At 50.9% G+C, this 20,355-nt stretch overlaps 1 protein-coding gene across 1 annotated transcript in view; it reads right to left on the bottom strand.

The window, feature by feature from the left end:
* Positions 1-1,163: 1,163 nt before the first annotated feature.
* CRISPLD2 (cysteine rich secretory protein LCCL domain containing 2) overlaps positions 1,164-20,355 on the bottom strand; it is a 66,895-nt gene continuing 47,703 nt past the window's right edge. The window contains exons 14-15 of the mRNA XM_060083470.1: positions 13,226-13,359; positions 1,164-3,545 (exon numbers count right to left, since the gene is read on the bottom strand). Of these exons, the coding sequence (XP_059939453.1) occupies positions 3,491-3,545; positions 13,226-13,359 (189 nt within the window). The 3' untranslated portion in view covers positions 1,164-3,490. The remainder of the gene's footprint in view (positions 3,546-13,225; positions 13,360-20,355) is intronic.

Here is a 20,355-nt window from a genome sequence, read left to right as displayed (position 1 = left end):
GCCTTAGATATACTTATTAAAAAGGAAAGCTGGGAGGGCTTCCCTGGTGGCACAGTGGTTGAGAGTCCGCCTGCCGATGCAGGGGACACGGGTTCGTGCCCCGGTCCGGGAGGATCCCGCATGCCGCGGAGCGGCTGGGCCCGTGAGCCATGGCCGCTGAGCCTGCGCGTCCGGAGCCTGTGCCCCGCAACGGGAGAGACCACAACAGTGAGAGGCCTGCGTACCGCAAAAAAAAAAAAAAAAAGGAAAGCTAACCCCGCCATCAATGAAAATGAGACGCACTTGTTATAAATAGAAGGCGCATGAAAGAAAAGGCAGAGGGTGGATGGTGCGAAGTCAGCAAGGAGCTCCCAAAATCGCTTGTAGGTGACAGCGTTTGGAACACAGGGGGACACACGACTCAACTGGACAAAAAGGGGCTGATGCCTGGGAAGAAGGTGACTGTTAAGGACTGAATTGGGGTCCCCCCTCCCCAAATGCATAGGTTGAAGCCTTAACGCCTGATGTGACTGTATTTGGAGATGGAGCCTTTTAAGGAGATAAAGTTAAATAGAGTCTACAGGTTAAGGCCCTGATCCTATAGGACCCGTGTCCTTATAAGACGAGGAAGAGACAGCAGGGATGCTCGAACAAAGAAGAGGACACAGTGAGAAAGTGGCCATCTGCAAGCCAAGGAGAGAGGCCTCAGGAGAAAGCAGCCCGGCGGCCCCTTGACCTTGGACTGCCAGCCTCTGGAAGTGTGGGGAAATAAACCTCTGTGGTGTGAGCTCCCCCGCCTGCGGCGCTTTGTCGCGGCGGCCCAAGCTGACTAGGACGGTGCTGGAATGAGGCTAAGCCTGTCATACTCACCACGCAGAGTGTGATTTGCAGGTCAGCAGTCTCAGCGCCACCAGGAGCCCGTGGAAACTGCAACCCCTCAGGCCCCAGCCCAGACCTGACGGACCCGGAACCGGAACTTGCGTTTCGACAAGCCCCGCCCCCGCCCCACGTGATTCACGCACATCTCAGGTGAAAATACTGCAACAATTAGCATCTGGACGCCCCGAGCGCCACGTTCCTGGGAGGAGTGGCGTAGAAAAAAGTAACAAGCCTGCAAGGAGGTTTTCATTGTGTTATTCCACAAACCGTTGAGATGTGTCCGTAAAGGATACGTCCCAGAAACGTTTTAGAAATCAAACCAGTTTTATTGAAACGACAGCAACGTGGTCCCTGTTCATGCGAAGCACACACAACATTTACAATAAACTTTTGTACATAGGAAGTAGTAAAATACATCATTTTTCATAGAAAAAAGCACACACGTAAGCTGCGGGCTGAGTGAGCCTACAGACAGTATGAAAAATCAGAACACGACGGGGAACAAATCAGGACACCAAAAATTTTCATTTTGGGGGGCCCAGTAGCACTGTTGGCCAGAGTTATCATGTGTTTATGGGTGAAGTGCTGAAGGCACGATGGTCCTTTAAACACGCTAAATTAGAAGGGGGTCCCTGATTACAAGGTCTTATACTTTGTAGCACTGTGTCCATTTCCGGAAGATAAATGGTTCCAGTTTCAAAATGTTTGTGAAGGTGAAAAAGACAGCAAGGTCTGGTTCTGGGCGAGGAGTTTCTAGCCCATTAGACGGGCCGGTTAATGACGAACTCGGGAATTTTATTTCAAAATGAGAGTGTCCACTCATATTGGACGTTTCAGATTCTTCCTCCGGCAGGATGCTTCAAAAGCAAACCTACTGAAATTCCCCGGGACCGTCACTAATTCTAAAAACCCAAGTTTGCAGTCTGGACGTGGCCACAGACATAAAAGCCTGGTGACAAGCGAAAGTCCGACAGCATAATACCTAGCATCCAGAGGGTTCTTTGGCAGGAACTAGACGCGGTATCTGACAGTCTGACCAAATTCTTCCGCGCTGACATTTGGAGTCGAACAGTCAGTACTTATGAATTATAAGAAGCCACAATGCACGAAGCAAAAACACAGTCCTGCTCATTTCAGCTCGGTCAAGCTAAGAGTTTCATTACTTTTACAAACTCCTTCGGTGGGAGGGGGGAAAGCTATTTACCTTCTGTTTCTTCACTAATTAGGGTTGCCCTGAAACAACACACCAACTTGGTTCCCCAGGTGGAGTTCCTTGTCCAGACTATCTTAGGTTTTGTTTGTTTTTTTGTTCGTTTTAAACTTTCTGCTAGTTCTTTTGCCTTTGAAATATTCTGACGGAGAGTGAAATCAACTTTGAAATCAGCATCCACAAAAGTGATCTACCGGCCAGCCTGGTGGAGGAGGGTGGAATTTTACCTTCTGCAAAGAAATGCTATTTACAAAAGGGTATTTTATTTCACTGTGGGTTTTGGGTCTAGGCTGATGATGAAGTTTTGTACAGTGATGGCAGCCAGAGAGCACCGCACTCCTCGGAGCCTCAGGAACATTTGGCAAGAACTGTTTCACAAAAATAGGAAGAGAAATCCTTCAAGTGTGTTACCATCTCTTGCTGTTATGCCGCAGGATGGTTTCATAACGGCAGGCTGTCCCTCTTCCCAGAGCTGCTAACCTCGGCGAGGAATGTACTGAGGAATGAAACCATTCCTCTCATTGCTAAAAAAATAGGTCATCCGACGGATGGGAAATCTGCACAATTCAAGGCCATTTTTTAAAGGCAGCGACAAAACAGCCCTTCTTTGGCTGTTCTTAGACATCTCAGTGGAACCCACAGAGACAAGGAGTTGGAAAGAAAAAAGTGGGCTGCAAACAGAACTGTTTGCCAAGCAAAGACCCTGGTGGGAGACACAGAAACCAGTCTGGGCAGGGCGTGAACCACAGCAGGGAGGGGATCAAGAAAGGGTCCTGGTTCATTAGTCCTCAGTGAGACCAAAGGTCACGGCAGCAAAGAGATGGGCCACGTGGACGAAGGGAAGGACCAAGACAAGATACATCTCTGGAGTTACGGCTGAACTCGAAGTAAACCAGCACTGCTGTGTATAGAACCAGCCTGCACAGAGCAGGACGGGAACAGGACAGATGCCAGGGCAGAGTCCCCTTGTTCCGGCCCGTTTGTCTGACCAGCAAACATGAAACCCATTTTTCTCCATTGGTGGGGACGGCCTGGGTTTTTTAATGTTTTAAATAGCTACCTTCTACTCCATCCCTGAAACTCCCCTGAGCGTTCTCAGTTCGCCCCTTCCCACACCCCTGAATGCCTCGCAGCATCAGCTCCAAATCCTCTGGAATCCTCTCTCCATCCACAGAAGAACACCTCTCAGGGGGAGACCCCCGGGCCTCAGCAGCATGGTCACCGGCTGTCTGCTCAGGACCCTAAGGATGCTCCCCTGTGTGGAGCTGAGACCAAGGCACGGTGGATGGGACGCAACGCCAATCAAAGGAAGTTTCCTGACTCTCCATATCCCCGGCCCACCCCCCAAATGACAAAATAAAAATAAAAAGCGAACCCCCGAAGCCCTCTCGAAGACGCCCCCTTCTCCCCGACCCTGCAAGCTCACTGCCTGACGGCAAAGATCCGGAAGGCCTTTCCATCTCGAGGGGTCCTCAAGCTGAAAAAGAAGGGAGAGCACATGTTACCGAAAGATCTGCAGGGATGGAGCAGGGAGGTGGGGGGAACTGGGTGTCCCCAAGTCCCTGCGGTGGAAGAAGCATGGCCGAGGGACAGTTGGCCAAGCTGTTGGGAGCAGAGAATGCCCCAGCCGGGAGCAGCCGGCAAAGCCCTTTGCCTCTGCAGATGCACCTGGGTCTCAACTGAGGTCAGGGTCGTTAACTTGGAATTTGCTGGCCCCCGTCTGCCTGAACTGAACCCAGCCTCCAAGACTTCTGCCTGGTTTTTGGTACCACCTGTCAACCCAGAGAGTGGCCACCTGCTTGACCGATGAATAGGATGGCATTATAACAATAATGCACGTGCTCCTGTTACTAAAATGGGCACACCGATCCGACTGGGCTCAGATATTGTGCAAAGGATTTTCTATACGCCTTTACCTCCTTCCGATGAAGAGCAATTAGTATTCCTATTTTGCAGGCAAAGGAGAAATTAAATTTCTGCAAGGTCAACACAGCCAGTAAAAACCACCCACTCAAGATAGGAGCTAAACCCTTTAGCTAACTGAACGCCTTTAAAAAACAACAAACAAACAAACCAACCAAAACTTCATTAAGATATAACATGCCATGAAATTCACACTTCTGAAGTGTACAATTCAATGATTTTTAGTGATTGGGGGGGGCGGGGCTAGTGCAATCATCTCCACAATCCAGTTGTGGAGTGACCCCGGGCTGCCCCGCTCGTTTCTCGAAAGCTCAGATTCCAGGGCCCTCCTCAGGCCTCTGGGCTACAGGATTTCCCTGGGTCCTCTGCCCAAATGACTAGTCTGGGAGAATCACCCGGAGCTACGAGGCACTCAGCTGTCCCACGTGGTGGGTAAAGCCACACTGGGGACCATTGACAGGCTTTCTGATGCTGACTCACTACCAGCAATTCTACAGACGGGGCAGTGGGTGCCTCCACGCACAGGGCCCCCCGACAACCCAGGGACAAGGGGCCACTCAGGCTGTCGTCCAGGTTGGTCCCCTAAGGTTCCTGGAGGTCCTGCCCAGTCCTACCAAGCATCCCCATTGAACAACTGGCCCACCCGGAAGGCACGAGCAGGCCCCGCTGAACCGGGTGTGGATTTCTCAACACATCACACAGCTGGCGGACTAGGTGTCATGTGACACCAGCTGTGGTCCCTTCCACTGCTTCAGGCAAGGCCGGGGGGGGGGGGTCCCTATTGTTCAAGCTTCAAACATTTACTGAGCTCTAGTTCTGCTAGAAAAGTTGCCAGTTGTGTGTGTCTGATGAAAAACAAGTGTGATCACATAAATTATAAAATAATCTCCTTTTTTAAATCTTGCCCTCTGACTCTTTTTAGCCTAGTTTGTAGCTCCCACAGGTGTCGAAAAGGAATGTAAATTGGCACAGCATTTCTGGACAATTTTCACAAAAGGTACTGGATGAATTTTCTAAAAGATATTGAACAATTTTCGTAATGGGCATTAAAACTCCTACAAGCAGTTCTGAACAAATAGCTGAACTCAGCATTTTGTCTGTCATTCAACCAGTGTTGACTGAAGACCTACTATGTACAGGCATCAAGTTGGGTGTCAGGGACACAGGGTTAACCAGACCGATGGGATGCTTGCCTTCATGGAGCTTATACAGTCTGGGGGGTGGAAGATCAACAGCTAAATATGTGTGAGAAATACAATAACTTCAGACAGTGGTGGGTCCTGGGAGGAAAACAGCACAGGGTGACGGGATCAGATTAGATCGGGGAGGAGGGCTACTGGAGACCCAACAGCAGGAGGACGCTTCCTCGGGCAGGTGGCATTTGTATGTAGGTCTGAACGACGTGCGGGCCCAGCCATGGGAGGTATAGGAGCTGGGAGGGTCTGGGGTTGGATACCGGCAGGTGCAAAGGCCCTGAGGCGAGATCTTGGTATCCAGGAACAGAGAGAAGGCTAGTGACAGGCACTGCTGTGACAAGGAGGGTGATGCACCAGGAGGTTGGAGAAGTGGGTGGGGTGGTGGTAGGTGTGGACTGCCCGGTAAGGGGCGAGGATTTTATTCTCAGCCCTAGGGGGCAGGGTATCAACAGGAGAGAGACACACTGTGCATCCCAGAAAGAAGTCGATTTGGTAGCTGTGGCTACTCTGATAAAAGGAAGTTACCTAAGAAAAGTGTGGGGAAAGCACACGGGCTTGTGCAAAGATGTTCTTTGCTGTGCTGTTTGCAAGAGCAAAAGAAAAAAAGGAAACAACCCAGATGTCAGTCATCTGGGTAAAGAAACGATGGTCTGGCCACACAATGGAATAGCGTGGAGCCACAGAAATGACAGCATGGCTATGTCAGGCATTGGAAATGTCGGAAAGACACTCACAACCTGTTGCCGATTGAAAAAAAAATAATGAACCGAACGATGCAGAGAGTCTGATCCCTTTTTTTTGTAGAAACAAAAACAAAAAACAAAACAAACACATAAGAAATAAGCTGTTAGTGTGTAAACAGAAAAAATCTGGAAGGGAACATACCAGAATGTTTATAGTGGGTGTTTCTGGCTATGGGGTTTTCCATGATAGTAATTTCTTTTCTCTCTTTTTTTTTAATTTAAAAAAATGTTTTGGCCACACCGTGTGGCACACGGGATCTTAGTTCCCCAACCGGGGATCGAACCCTTGCCCCCTGCAGTGGAAGCACGGAGTCTTAACCACTGGACCGCCAGGGAAGTCCCATGATAGTAATTTCTTAATATTATTTTCGCTATTTCTTGAAGTTTCTCTAATCTTATTACGAAAAGTAGGGGGGAAAAAAGGAAGGGAGAAGGAGAGAAAGGGAAAGAAAGAAAGAGAGAGGGAGGAAGAGAGAGGGAGGGAGAGAGGGAGGGAGGAAGGGCGGGATGGATGGAAGGGAGGGAAAACCAGCACAAAAATCCCCTCGCAGAACTGGGAGAGAACCTCAGCTGGACTGAGAAGCTTCTGGGGCATCCCCTTAGGCTGACTTAGTGCCCAAGGGTCGCTGACCTACTGGATGAGCTGGGATGGGTGCTCTGGGAAAGGTCGAGTGTCTGCAGCCTCGGGCGGTGTCACCAGCCCAGTCCCGGTGAGTGATTGCAGGCTTCTGATGGCCACTCACCCTGCCCTCGGCTCCAGGGCTCAACTCTTCGTGCCAGCAGCTGTACCCGGCACACACACCACCATACCCCAGACGCCGCCTCCATCCTTTAAGTAATCTTACCCCGTCCATGCCTCACAGCCCTGCACGAGATATCTAGGGCTCCTTCCACTTACAGAGAGGGAACCAAGGCTCTGAGAGGGGATGTGATTTGCCCCAAATCCAACGCCTGTTCCAGGTACAGCTGGGAGGTGGACGCAGGTCTGTCGATGCTCTGGGACCCTTTCCTAACCCTTATCCTAAATGGGTGGGCTGTGGCCATGCCATCCCTGAGGACCACGCTGGCCAACCCCGCATCGCAGTCGGGGGACTCAGAGGCTGGGAGCCCCTCGGAGGCGGGAAGTTGCAGGTCCTCCAGGAGCTGCAAGGCATAAGGCTGCGTCCTGGAGGCTCACTCCTGCCGGTGAAAATTACTCAGGCAGGAATTGATCGGCGTGCGGCAGCACACAACACAGACTGGATTAAAGAGAGAGGACAGCCAGCCATCTGTCCTGGGAGGGACGGAGGGGTCATCCACTGGTTGGCCGCTGACCCCATGGAGTCATGGAACCCAGCGATAAAAGGATGGCAGAGTGGGCTTCCCTGGTGGCTCAGTGGTTGAGAGTCCGCCTGCCGATGCAGGGGACACGGGTTCGTGCCCCGGTCCGGGAAGATCCCACATGCCGCGGAGCGGCTGGGCCCGTGAGCCATGGCCGCTGAGCCTGCGCGTCCGGAGCCTGTGCTCCGCTACGGGAGAGGCCACAACAGTGAGAGGCCCACGTACCGCAAAAAAAAAAAAAGGATGGCAGAGTATCGCTCTTCTGGCTTTTAAATGTGCAATATCTTGTTTATTATTAATATCACTTATATGTATGCACGTACATATTTGTATTTATATATGTGTGTGTGTTATACATACATATACAATTTTTCTTTTTAAGATTCTAACCCTGTTCTCCCCCAGTCTCACCCTCCACTGATCTTCCAGGAAAATTCAAGAGTCGGACACAGTTTCAGATCTTATCTGTTGGACCTTGGGGTGGTTAATCTATTTCTCTGAGTCTCACTTCCCACGTATGTAAACAGGGTCCATAAAAGTACCCCCTCCTCAGGGACCCGGTAGGAAGTGAATGAGCTTATCCAGGGAAAGCATCTGAGTCAGTGCCTCGCATTTAGCAGGCGCTCAAAGCCCCACGGATACCGTCACCCATCAGGAGAACGGTGGGTACATGCACGGCAATGAACAAGTTATCCACACAAAAGCCCAATCCCCAAGGAATCATCAAACCTCTTCATCTTATTTCATGAAATCTGAAATATTTTTTAGAGAAAAAAATTTCAGAGCAGGGTGTATACATAATCTCCATTTTCATTTTTATGTGTGTTGCCCAGGGGGAAAAAAAGGCCTGGAAGAGCTCTAAATAAGCAGTTCACAGAGGTTAATGGGGTGCCTGCAGGAACTCTTTTTTTTTCTAATCCCTAGACATATTATTTAAATAATAAGTATGTATTTCTTTTCTAATAAATATTTTTAGGGTGACAAACAAGTATACCTTAGGACTGTAAGGCTCACCCCAACCCCTTCTAGGAAGGGCCTGTGTCCCAAGGTCAACGACTTGGCTACTGTGAGGAGTCCTGTGTGCTGGTGACAAGCATGGGTGCTGGAGCAGGCGTCCTGGGTTCAAGTCCTGGCCCTGCTGCTTGTTGGCTGAGTGACCTTGGGCAAGTTGCTTTACCTCTCTGTGCCTCCCTTTCCTTACTGATAAACTGTGGTCCCTGCCGCATGGGGCTGTTGGGAGGACGAGATGAGCTAATGTGTGTACAGATCTTAAGAGCGCTGGGAAGCGGGTACAGGGAGGGACGGAGATGGCAGAGGAAACCAGTGCAGCCTGGGTCCAGCCGGCCTGGGGGAGAGTGCTAAGCTCATTCGGTCTGGAACTAACAGCTCAATGGTTTCTGCTTCCCAGAGTTTCTGGACATGTCAAGAGATTTTCAGACGCCCAACCCTCGAGACTCCAGGAGCTCACAGTGGCTATCCAGTGCTTGAAATGCAGCTCGCCCAAACTGAGACGTGCTCTGTGTGCAAATACCCGGTAGGTCTCCTTTATGAATAAAGGAGAGCGCAAGTTTCTCATCAATACTTCTTCTATTCATACGTATTGAAGATAATATTTTGATACACTGGATTAAATGAAATATACTCTAAATTCTCCCTTCTGTTTCTTTTTACTGTGATTACTAGAAACTTTAAAATCCCATATGTGGCTCGCGGCACGCGTCTGGGACATGCCGCAGTAAACGGAGGCCCCTGAGGATGAAGATTTTTGTCTCTTCCGTCCCTGCCATGGCTCCAGCCCCGAGGACAGTGCCCAGTACACAGGAGCTGCCCCAGAAATGCTAGTTCAGTGAGTCTACTATTTGGATAAAGGTCCATCCACATATATACCATCAACCTCTGTAAATCTGTTAAAACCAAGTGACCAAGGATGTTATCTGTCATTGTGTGGTATATTTCCCAATCTCATTGTAAAATCTGCCTTAACAAATGGTCCTGGGGGCTTCCCTGGTGGCACAGTGGTTGAGAGTCTGCCTGCTGATGCAGGGGACAAGGGGTTCGTGCCCCGGTCCGGGAGGATCCCACGTGCCGCGGAGCGGCTGGGCCCGTGAGCTATGGCCGCTGAGCCTGCGCGTCCGGAGCCTGTGCTCCGCGACGGGAGAGGCCACAGCAGTGAGAGGCCCGCGTACCGCAAAAAAAAAAAAAAAAAAAAGGTCCTGGTCTCAGAAAAAATCCTCAACTGATATTCATCCCAATGTCCAGCTTCTTTCCGAGAACATCTGGACAAACCCTGGTCCCAACATCTGAAGCTCTTCCACACCCCTTTTCCTTCCCTTCCTTCATGGGCACATGCGTGAGAGAGAAAGTGCCTGTCCTCTTACATTAGCCCAATTCTGCATGGTCATCTTTCAAAACTTTCAGGAAATCCTCTTCTAAAAACAGACAATTGCTAAACCAAAGTCACTCTGAAGCAGAAACAACTTTTGGCCCGTGTCCTGAGAATTCTGTATAGGAGGTTTTGTTTGTTTGTTTGATGGATTGAAGGATTCCCTAAATTTAGAACGCAGCTTGCTGTGAACGGGTTGCTATATGTCCAGTGTCCACATCTCCCTTGGGACTGCTGTGACCACTCCAGGGTCTCAGCAGACACTGGGGACAGAGCCACCCTCCAGCCCCAGGCTGGGTTCCCAGAGTTCGTAATGGGAACAGGCTCTGGGGAAATTTCTCAGCCCTCGTCTCTACGCAGAGGGCCACTGAGGTCCCATCTAAACAAGGGGAGGATGGGGCATGGCCCTGCCTGGGGCATCCAGATGTCTCTGCAGGAGCCACGTCGCCAGGGAGGCACCTCCAGAGAGTAAGATGGGGCACCGCTTGGTGTACTCAGCTCCCTGGTACCTCCCTCCATAGCCATGATGCTTGTGCCCTGCTACTGATGTTGTCATTTCTGCATGGTCTGTCCCCCAACTAGATGATAAGCCCCACCAGGGCAGAGATCAGCCTGTGTGTTCCCTGCTAGGTCCCAGTGCCTGGGACATCGTAAGGGCTCACCACGCATATGCCACCTGATGGGTGAGTGCAGGTGGAAAGGATGGATGCCAGGGCAAAAAAATAATTCCTGTAGGATGCTTTTGCCCTTGTCCAGAAGATAATCCATGTAGGTTCTTTCCTACAATCGAGTTAGTTGCCCCTATGTGAAAAGAACCATAGCGTCTTGAGGTTTGCAACAGGCCTTAGAGGTTATGTCATAGCAACGAGGCCAGCGGATCTATCGGACACTTACTCAGAGCCACTGGGGGAGTGCTTTGCACATACTGTCTCATTTAATCCTCACAGTAGCCACTGACAGAGGAGGGACCGAAGCGTGGAGAGACTGCCTGCCCAAGGACACCCAGCTGGTGAGCAGCGCAGCGGGCTCGCAAACGCCATCGGACGCTGTGTGCCCTCCTGGCCTGGCCTCTTCCCTCTGTACGTGCAGGGCGGACTCTATCATCCTGGTGCCCACGGATCCTAGCACCGGTCCAGGCCACCCTGAATACGTAGTAAATCAATGACTCTTCATCACACACTCTCAGAATCATGGACAGTGCCGACTGTGTGCCAGGGACGTGGTCACCCTTGCATCACCCTCACAGCAGCCGCTCTCACCCTCCAGTGGGCATCAGGACTCCCAGAGGGCAGATCCACGCAGACTGCCCAGCCTGTTTCCCGAGGGTCTGTCTGAGGTGGGCCGCAGAATGTGCTTTTCTAGCAAGCCCCCATTGATCTGGATGCTGCTGGCCTGGGAGCCACTTGGAGACCCACTGTTTTACCACCACCCCAGGGGTAGGTGCTATCATTTTCCCCTCCAAAGCCTGGGAAACTCACCCAGACATCACCACAGATTTCAGCACGCAGGACCTACTCAGGGGGAAAGGGTTCGAGAAGGAAGGGAGCAGAATCTCCACTCGCTAAAACTTTTCTGAATAGTGCGGTGGGCATCAGCCACCTTGGGGCCTGGGAAAGGCCGCCTGGAAGAAGATACAGTCGGCCTTCCGTATCCGCGGGCTCGGCATCCGCGCACCCACGATTCAGTCATCCGCGGCTGTGGAGTCCGTGGATGTAGACAGCCTCCTGTACTCTGACACTGTATATAAGGACCTGAGCATCCGCAGATTGGGGTATCTTTGGGGGATCCTGGAACCAAGGCCCCACAGATACCAAGGGGCCACTCTACTTATAATGCCAGCGCAATTTGGGCGGGTCCTTTGGGCAGAGAGAGCTACAGGTGGCGGGGGAGTTAACAGTGGGGAAGAAGACACTTTCGGGGAGCCCCTCTCAGTCCCTAACCCTCCCCAGACACCCACCTGTGTCCCAGCCCTGGGATGGGGGTGGCAGCTGCTGGGGTCTTCTCCCTCTAAGGTGGGAATAGAAAACAAAGCCCAGCCTACCAGCTTCTCACCAAGACAGTTTCTCTTAAAGGGGCACAAAGAGCTCAAGAGATTGGTATCCTGGGATTTCTTTCCAGCCTGGCCAGGAAATTCCACCTAATCAGCTGCTTCATTTCCCTCCCATTAAATCAATGGAATTTCCCTTCATTACACTTTTCCCAAACAGAGGTTGCAAACTTTGAAGGAGAAAATGCAGAAGCTCTTAACTCTAGCTCAGAACCCTGGGATTCTGTGTCACTTGATTTTGCAGGGTCTTCCCATACCTGGGAAGCACCATGCTGAGGCTCAAAGCGCCCCAGGAGGCTGGGAGGGTGGGGACAGCCGAGAAGTTCCCTTGAGCCGTGAAAGCCCAGGCTTCAAGGGACCCAACAAATTTTGTATTCTATTCTTGATTTTACATTCCTTTTCTAAAGCGGTCCCTCAAATATAAAATCTTCAGCATTCCCCTCTGGTATGGGTGAACTGTGGCCCCCCCCAAGTTTATCTGTTGAAGTCCTAGTCCCCGGTACCCTCTGAATATGACTGTACTTGGGAGACAGGGACTTCAAAGAGGTGATTAAATTAAAATGCGGTCATTAGCGTGGGCCCCAATCCAACGTGACTGGTGTCCTGGCAAGAAGAGCTAGGCGGGGTACTTCCCTGGTGGCACAGTGGTTAAGAATCCGCCTGCCAATGCAGGGAACACGGGTTCGGGCCCTGGTCCAGGAAGATCCCACATGCCACGGAGCACCTTAGCCCGTGTGCCACAACTACTGAGCCTGTGCTCCAGAGCCCGTGAGCCACAACTACTGAGCCCGCGTGCCACAACTACTGAAGCCCACGTGCCTAGAGCCCGTGTTCCACAACAAGAGAAGCCACCGCAATGAGAAGCCCGTGCGCCGCAAGGAAGAGTAACCCTCGCTCACCGCAACTAGAGAAAGCCCGTGCAGCAGCAAAGACCCAACGCAGCCATAAATAAATAAATAAATAAATAAATAAATAAGAGCTAGACAACATTTCCATCAAGCCTCCCAATAGCCCCCTAAAGTGGAGACTGTGGTTATCCCCATGTCACAGGCGAGGAAAGGGAGGCTCCGGTGCCCTGCTCAAGGTCACAAAGCTGGTAAGAAGCAGAGCCTAGGTCTGTTGCACTCCAGACTCGGCTCTTATTTATGTAACGAAATGCAACTACATTCTGATGTAGCTATACATAACCACTGTGTGACTATAATTTGATCCCACTGTTTTGTTGGGGACGTGGGCAGGGGGACGCACACACACATATAGAAAAAAGACACTTTTTTGGGACACGCAACAAAAATCTCAGCAACTCTCCCAGGTGAGAGGTAACAGATGGTTGTTTTCCTTTGGGCTTATCTGATGCCTCTAAATTGTCTACAAAACATGTGCTGGTCATAGAGAAAAGTTCTTACTGTGAAAAAAGAAAGGAAGAGAAAAGAGAAGGACAGGCTTGTCCTGGGTGTTCTGATATTTTAAAGGGCACTGTCTTAGGCCCTCCTCCAACGCCCCTCACTGGCCTTGGGTGTCGAGGGTCTGAGGACGCAGCCCTACCTTTCAGACTGAACTCCGTTCCTGAGAGAGCCCACGTAGGTCTTCTTTTTATCAACGGGCATCACGTCCACGTAACCCCCGCTCTTGTTCCTGATGACTCCTGCATGCACGGCGGTCTTACAGATGCTTGAAGTCTGAAAGCCCAGGAAGAGGTGTGATCAGTGTCAAGGTCAGGTGCTCGGGTGAAGGAGCCCTGCTGGGGTCAACCGTTACTTGGCCTCCTGGCTGGTGGCCAAGGAACCCCTAGGAAGTAACCACGGCCTAGGAAGTAACCATGGCTACCTGGATTCCTCAGTGGTCTCTCCAGGGAGACCTGGCCTCATCCATCCATTCATTCATTTGTTCATTTTATCAACAAATATTTTCTGAGCACCTACTATGTGCCGGGCACTGTACTGGATATAGGAGGATTCAGCGGGGAACAAAATAAAGACTCTGCCTTCATGGAGTCAAGGGAGATGGACAAACACAAACAAGGGACTCAGGCTATAAAGAAAACAAAACCAGATCATGAGATAAAATGGCTGGTGGAGGGAACCCTTTTTAGAACGGTTAACAAGGGAAGACTGCTCTTGATGTTGATAGCTGAGCTCAGATCAGAGTGACAACATGGGAACCAGCCACAGCCATGGGAATATCTCTGGGCAGAGTGTCCCAGGCAGACGGAGCAGCTCGTGCAAAGGCCCTGGAGTGGGAATGAACTTGTCATGTCCAAAGTACAGAAGGAGGGACAGGGTGGCTGGAATACAGTGAGTCCAGCAGAATGTGGCAGGAGAGGGGGAGAGGTGAGAAGGGGCCAGTCATGTGGGTCTGTGAGGGCCACAGGGTGGGGTCTGGGTTCATTCCAGGTGCCAGAGGAGCCACTGGGTTTTCAAGCAAGGGTAGGATGTGTTGTTTTCTAAAGTCATCAAATCGGGCTTCCCTGGTGGCGCAGTGGTTGAGAGTCCGCCTGCCGATGCAGGGGACACGGGTTCGTGCCCCGATCCGGGAAGATCCCACATGCCGCGGAGAGGCTAGGCCCGTGAGCCATGGCCACTGAGCCTGCGCGTCCGGAGCCTGTGCTCCGCAACGGGAGAGGCCACAGCAGTGAGAGGCCCGCATACCGCAAAATAAATAAATAAATAAATAAATAGTCATCAAATCATCTAATTCCTGGGTAACAAAATTGTCAAGTTAAACTTTCATTAGGGTCTTCACTTATCCAATAGAAAAATGGTCCTCAGATTGGACTGTCTGAGAGTAACTAATCAACATTTCCCAAAGTTGGGGAAATTCATTCAGGGGTGGGATGGCTGGTACCTGCTAAAGATGCAGGCTCCTGGGCCTCACCCTGAGCTACTGACTCAGAACCTCCCCAGGTGAGGGCCAGGTGACCCTGACACACACTCCAGGTTAAGAACCAGGTGGGTAGCACCCTCTTGCCTCTTCCACGGTCGTTGCGTCTGGCCTGCGCTGGAACCTGACACTGGCCTTGGCAGTGAGTCCCCACCCTCACTGCAGCTCAGGGCCACCTGCAGCACCTTTACGTGAAGATGATGCCCAGGTCCCCGCCCTTCCCATCCCTCCCACCCCCAGAGTCAAGTGCTCTGGGGTGAAGCCCGAGACTGAGTGTTGTAAACACTTGCTGGGTGATGGTCAGGTGTTGCCAGGGCTGCAGACATGAGTGGAGCTAATCCATCTGTGGGGTGCACAGCCTCCTTCATGGTAAGTGGAGCTATCGTCGACTCTGAGCTTATTAAATACCAGCCTGGGCTGCCTTTTGTTTGTCATCTCATTTAATCTTCCAATGACATGGGTGACTACTGTTATTCCCACTTTACAGGCCAGAAAGCACAGGCTCAGCGAGATTAGATGACGCTGCCAACGCCCTGCGGACAGTTCATGGTTTGGCAGTGATTCCAAATGAGATGTGGCGGACGGCAAAGTCTGTGCTTCTACGGTTGGCAGAATAAAGGCCCCCAAAATGCCCATCCTCATCCCTGGAACCTGTGGATGTGTGACCTGACATGGCACAAGGACTTTGCAGATGTGACTAAGTTAAGGACCTTGAAATGGGAGAGGATCCTGGATTACCCAAGTGGGCCCAGTGGAATCTAAGGGGGTCCTTACAAGAGGGAGGTGGGAGGTGGGAGGGTCAGAGGCAGACAGAAGCAGCATGGGACAGACCCAACAGCCTTCCAGACTGTCAGCTCCTGCCACGTCCCTTCAAAATCCAGGTCATTCCAGACAAGCTACTGGTTTTGCAGAAGAAGGAAAAAACGCTCACAGCAGAAGGCCCCGCCCTGCCTGCTCCCTGGGAAGTTAATACTGCTGTTAAAAGGCGGAGAGTCTCAGAGTTGAAAGGCCCCCTCATGCTAAAGACGGGAGAATTGGATTTCTTGGTTTCCACCACTAATTGACTTGAGTAACTGAAGGCCAGTTTTTCTAACCCCGCACAAACATGTCTTGTCTTCAGTAAATAAATTAAATGGATGAGGGCAGGGTTCCTTAGCCTGAAGTGGACTCTTGGTGGTGGGGGGGGGGTGTCTGTGAGGCCCTGAGGCTACAGGCATAACTCTGTGGACCTCCAGGGTCAGCAAGAACTTTCAAGGTTTTAGCATCGAGCCCAGGAAACCCCGCATCTCAGGCAAACTGGGATGGTTGGTCAACCCTCTCAGCACAAGGAAGCCTTTTTATCCCCCTGGAGGAAGGATCCACAGCTTTTCAGTTCTCAGAAGGGTTTGTGCCCCCAAAAGATTAAGCAGCAATAAATCTGCCACCATCTAAAAGAGAGGCAGGGAGACTTCGGAAATGAAATGATCATTGTGGAATCCTTCGAAGTTCGCTGCGAGCGGGGCTGAGCTGTGGAAGCGAGCGTGGGTGGGGCTTCTCACCGGCAGGCAGAGCTGGGATTTTTTTCTGTCTCCCTCAGTATTGCTCACCCTCTGAGTTACCAGCCCCAGGGCCTGCCTGGGGAGGCAAATCCTCTGATGGTGGCTGCCAGGAGGTGGGCGCTTTGGTGTTGTGGCCTCTGTGAGAGTCCTTTGCCCTGTCCCCGGAGGATTTCTGGGCACGAGAGGCACAGAAGTTTCCCATGATAACATCAAGCCATGGGAACGGAAACCACACACGCACAGCCTGGTCCTCTGCCCTGCACGGGCCCAGCGATCACTGCACGCGTCTTCCACCGCTGATGCTGGACAAACCCTTTCCTCCCCTTTCCCCCTACCTCTTCCCACCCCCCTCCTCTCCTGCTTCTTCCCCAGAGGTACAAGTTATCTGCTTGCTCTCCTCAGGACCCAAGGCAACACCGATATCTGAATATTTATCAACAACCACTATCAACAAAGATCTGGTCTCAGCAACCCTGTCCCCACCACGTGTTGGCTGTGTGGTCTTGGATGACCTATTTTCACCCCCGGAGCCTCTATTTTCTCAGTATAAAGTGAGGATCAGGGGCTTCCCTGGTGACGCAGTGGTTAAGAATCTGCCTGCCAGTGCAGGGGACACGGGTTCAAGCCCTGGTCCGGGAAGATCCCACATGCCGTGGAGCAACTAAGCCCGTGTGCCACAACTACTGAGCCTGCGCTCTAGAGCCCGTGAGCCACAATTACTGAGCCCACGTGCCACAACTACTGAAGCCCGCGCGCCTAGAACCCGTGCTCTGCCACAAGGGAAGCCACCGCAGTGAGAAGCCCGTGCACCGCAACGAAGAGTAGCCCCTGCTCACCGCAACTAGAGAAAAAGCCCGCGCGCAGCAACAAAGACCCAACGCAGCCAAAAAGAAAATTAATTAATTAATAAGGTGAGGATCATCATCGGTAACCCTTTTGAGCATTAACCACGGTGGGCCCAGTTCTAGGTGTTTCACATGATTGATATGGCAATCTCCCAATAACCTACAAGGTAGGTATTTATTATTATTATTATTATTCCCTCTTAACAGGGGTTAATTGACTTTTGCCCCAAATCACTGGGCTGGCAAACAGCAGAGCTGCGACTACCACCCAGAGCCAGCAAGCTGCATGCTACTCTACAGGGGTCAGTAAGAACCTAAGAGGGCCTATCGAGAGGATTAAGTAAGATCAAGGGCTAAATGCAGGCTTGCACACAGTAAGTGCTCAATAGATGTTAGTTAATAAGACAAATATCACCATAATCATCAACATCACCATCACCATTATCGAAAATTCTCAAGGGACTGTCATCTCTAACCCATGGTCCTCAACGTGTAGTCCCAGACCGGCAACATCAGCGTCACCTGGGAACTCATTGGAAATGCTGATTCTCTGGCTCTACCCCAGACCCCGTGAGTCGGAAACGCGTGGGGTGGGACCCGGAACTGTTTGAACAGCCCTCTGGGGGATTCTGATGTATGCACGAGTGTGAGAATTTATCCAGCCACGGAGGGAGATAGGACAGATAAGAAAACTCAGGTTCAGAGCAGGGAAAGGCCTGTCCACCATCCCACGACTGGTAAATGTCACAGCTGGGGCTTCAGTTTGCATCTTCTGACCCAGACTTCGTTCGTAGGCTACACCCTGCTGCTTCTCCTGCCTGCAGCTCACCACAAAGTACGGGCCCTGCCAGCTAATGCACTCCGGGGGAGCAGGCGGGAACTGCAGGCGCTATTAGGCCCTTCGAAGGTCTGGAGACAACTCTCCCAAAATAAATCTCTCAGCTAAACAGACATTTTCCAAAAGGCATCATCATTTCCCAGAATACAGAGTGACCTAGAAACCAAGGCCAGAAAAGAACCTCTGAAATGGAGGTAACTTTCTCTTTCTCCCTTTCTTCCTTCCTTCTTTTATTCTCTGAAGAGCTGTTTAAGCACTGACTACTGTAGTATTTTTGCTGATTTATTCTTTCAACAAACATGAATAGAACAATTATTGTGTGCCAAGCCCTGTCATGAGCACAGTGCTTCCAAAAGCTCAAAACCCTAGTGAAGAAGTAAGAGACTGTTTACAGGTTTTCACAAACAGGCCTGTTCACACCTGTGTATTTATGAGTGTGGGTGCATTCAAACAAGGCAGAACAGGGTAGGGAAAGAACAGACCCTAAGGCAAACTACACCCTCATTTGCATCTCGCCTTTGCCATGTACTAGCTGTGTAATTTGGGGCAGGTTATTCTGAGCCTCACTTTCCTTCTCTGTAAGATGGGGATAACAATACCTAGAGATGGTGTTTTGTTTTGTTTTGTTTTTTTTGGGTACGCGGGCCTCTCACTGTTGTGGCCTCTCCCGTTGCAGAGCACAGGCTCCGGAGGCGCAGGCTCAGCGGCCATGGCTCACGGGCCCAGCCGCTCCATGGCATGTGGGATCTTCCCGGACCGGGGCACGAACCCATGTCCCCTGCATCGGCAGGCGGACTCTCAACCACTGCGCCACCAGGGAAGCCCGAGATGGTGTTTTTTAAGAGCCTAAGATATAGTAAAAAGTAGCCTTATAACATTACTAAATTTTCATCAAGTTCTCCTTGTATTTCTAAAATTTTTTTTCTTTTTCTCTTTTCTTTTTCTTCTTTTTTTCTTTATACGTTTAGCTGCTACACTGTTTGGAGCAGACACATTTGATTTTCATATCTTCATAAATTGTACCTTTTGTGCCACTGCATAACGAATTGTCTTGTCCCGTTCAGTAAGTTTAACTTTAAATTCCACTTCCTCCGATAGCAATATTGCCACTCCTGCTTTATCTGTCTGTTTTTTTGTATTTTGCTGGAATCATTTTGCTCATCCCTTTATACTTCAAGCACTTGAAAATCGAAGATGCTGTCTTTTAGTAGCAGATTTGGGCTCAAACATTTACTATAACAATTGATATACATTATTTTACTCCTTCACTAAACTTTTAGAACTCAATTTTGAATTAGCAGCTTTCAAGGAGAAAAAAAAAACTTATTTAATCGGGAAAGAAAAAAAGATGGGAGTGGGGGGCAGGTAGCCACAAAGGTTGCTTTGACTTTGCAGAACTCAGTGAGCTCACGTTTACAGGAATCCAGAATAAATGAAGGCAGATGGGGGTGAAGGTGATGGTCGTGGGTGAGGGAGAACAGTAAAACTGAAGGCTGAGCAAAAATGTCAGCTGGGGATGAGCGATGCTGATCTCATCATGGACTTTTTTTTTTTTTTTTTTTTTTTTGCTGTACGCGGGCCTCTCACTGCTGTGGCCTCTCCCGTTGCGGAGCACAGGCTCCGGACACACAGGCTCCGCGGCCATGGCTCGCGGGCCCAGCCGCTCCACGGCATGTGGGATCTTCCGGGATCGGGGCACGAACCCGTGTCCCCTGCATCGGCAGGCGGACTCTCAACCACTGCGCCACCAGGGAAGCCCCTCATCATGGACTTTTAAATCTAGGTTTCCTGGACTAGAAAATCCCAGCTCTGGCTCATTCTACAGAGAGATAAACAACTTGGCGAGAAGATCAAATGGGGCTTCCCTGGTGGCGCAGTGGTTGAGAGTCCGCCTGCCAACGCAGGGGACACGGGTTCATGCCCCGGTCCGGGAAGATCCCACATGCCATGGAGCGGCTGGGCCCGTGAGCCATGGCCGCTGAGCCTGTGCATCCGGAGCCTGTGCTCCGCAACGGGAGAGGCCACAACAGTGAGAGGCCCGTGTACCAAAAAAAAAAAAAAAAAAAAAAAAGTCAGCTGGGGATGAGCGATGCTGATCTCATCATGGACTTTTAAATCTAGATTTCCTGGACTAGAAAATCCCAGCTCTGGCTCATTCTACAGAGAGATAAACAACTTGTCAAGAAGATCAAATAGGGCTTCCCTGGTGGTGCAGTGGGTGGGAGTCCACCTGCCAACGCAGGGGACACAGGTTCGTGCCCCGGTCTGGGAAGATCCCACATGCCGCGGAGCGGCTGGGCCCGTGAGCCACGGCCACTGAGCCTGTGCGTCCGAAGCCTGTGCTCCGCAACGGGAGAGACCACAACAGTGAGAGGCCCGCGTACCGCAAAAAAAAAACCAAAAAAAGATCAAATAGTCTGTTGGTCAGAACTGTGACCACAGTCACATCTCTGGGTCACCATGTCCCTAAAGCCTGGACCACCAGAGGGAGCAGACTGCTTTCTGTAGGATTCACTTCAGGAACGTCAGCCTATGCTATAACTAAATTATTATATATAGGATGGATAAACAACA

Source organism: Mesoplodon densirostris, chromosome 19, assembly GCF_025265405.1.
Source record: "Mesoplodon densirostris isolate mMesDen1 chromosome 19, mMesDen1 primary haplotype, whole genome shotgun sequence".
Lineage (NCBI taxonomy): Eukaryota > Metazoa > Chordata > Mammalia > Artiodactyla > Ziphiidae > Mesoplodon > Mesoplodon densirostris.
This window is presented reverse-complemented; position numbering and strand designations above follow the sequence as displayed.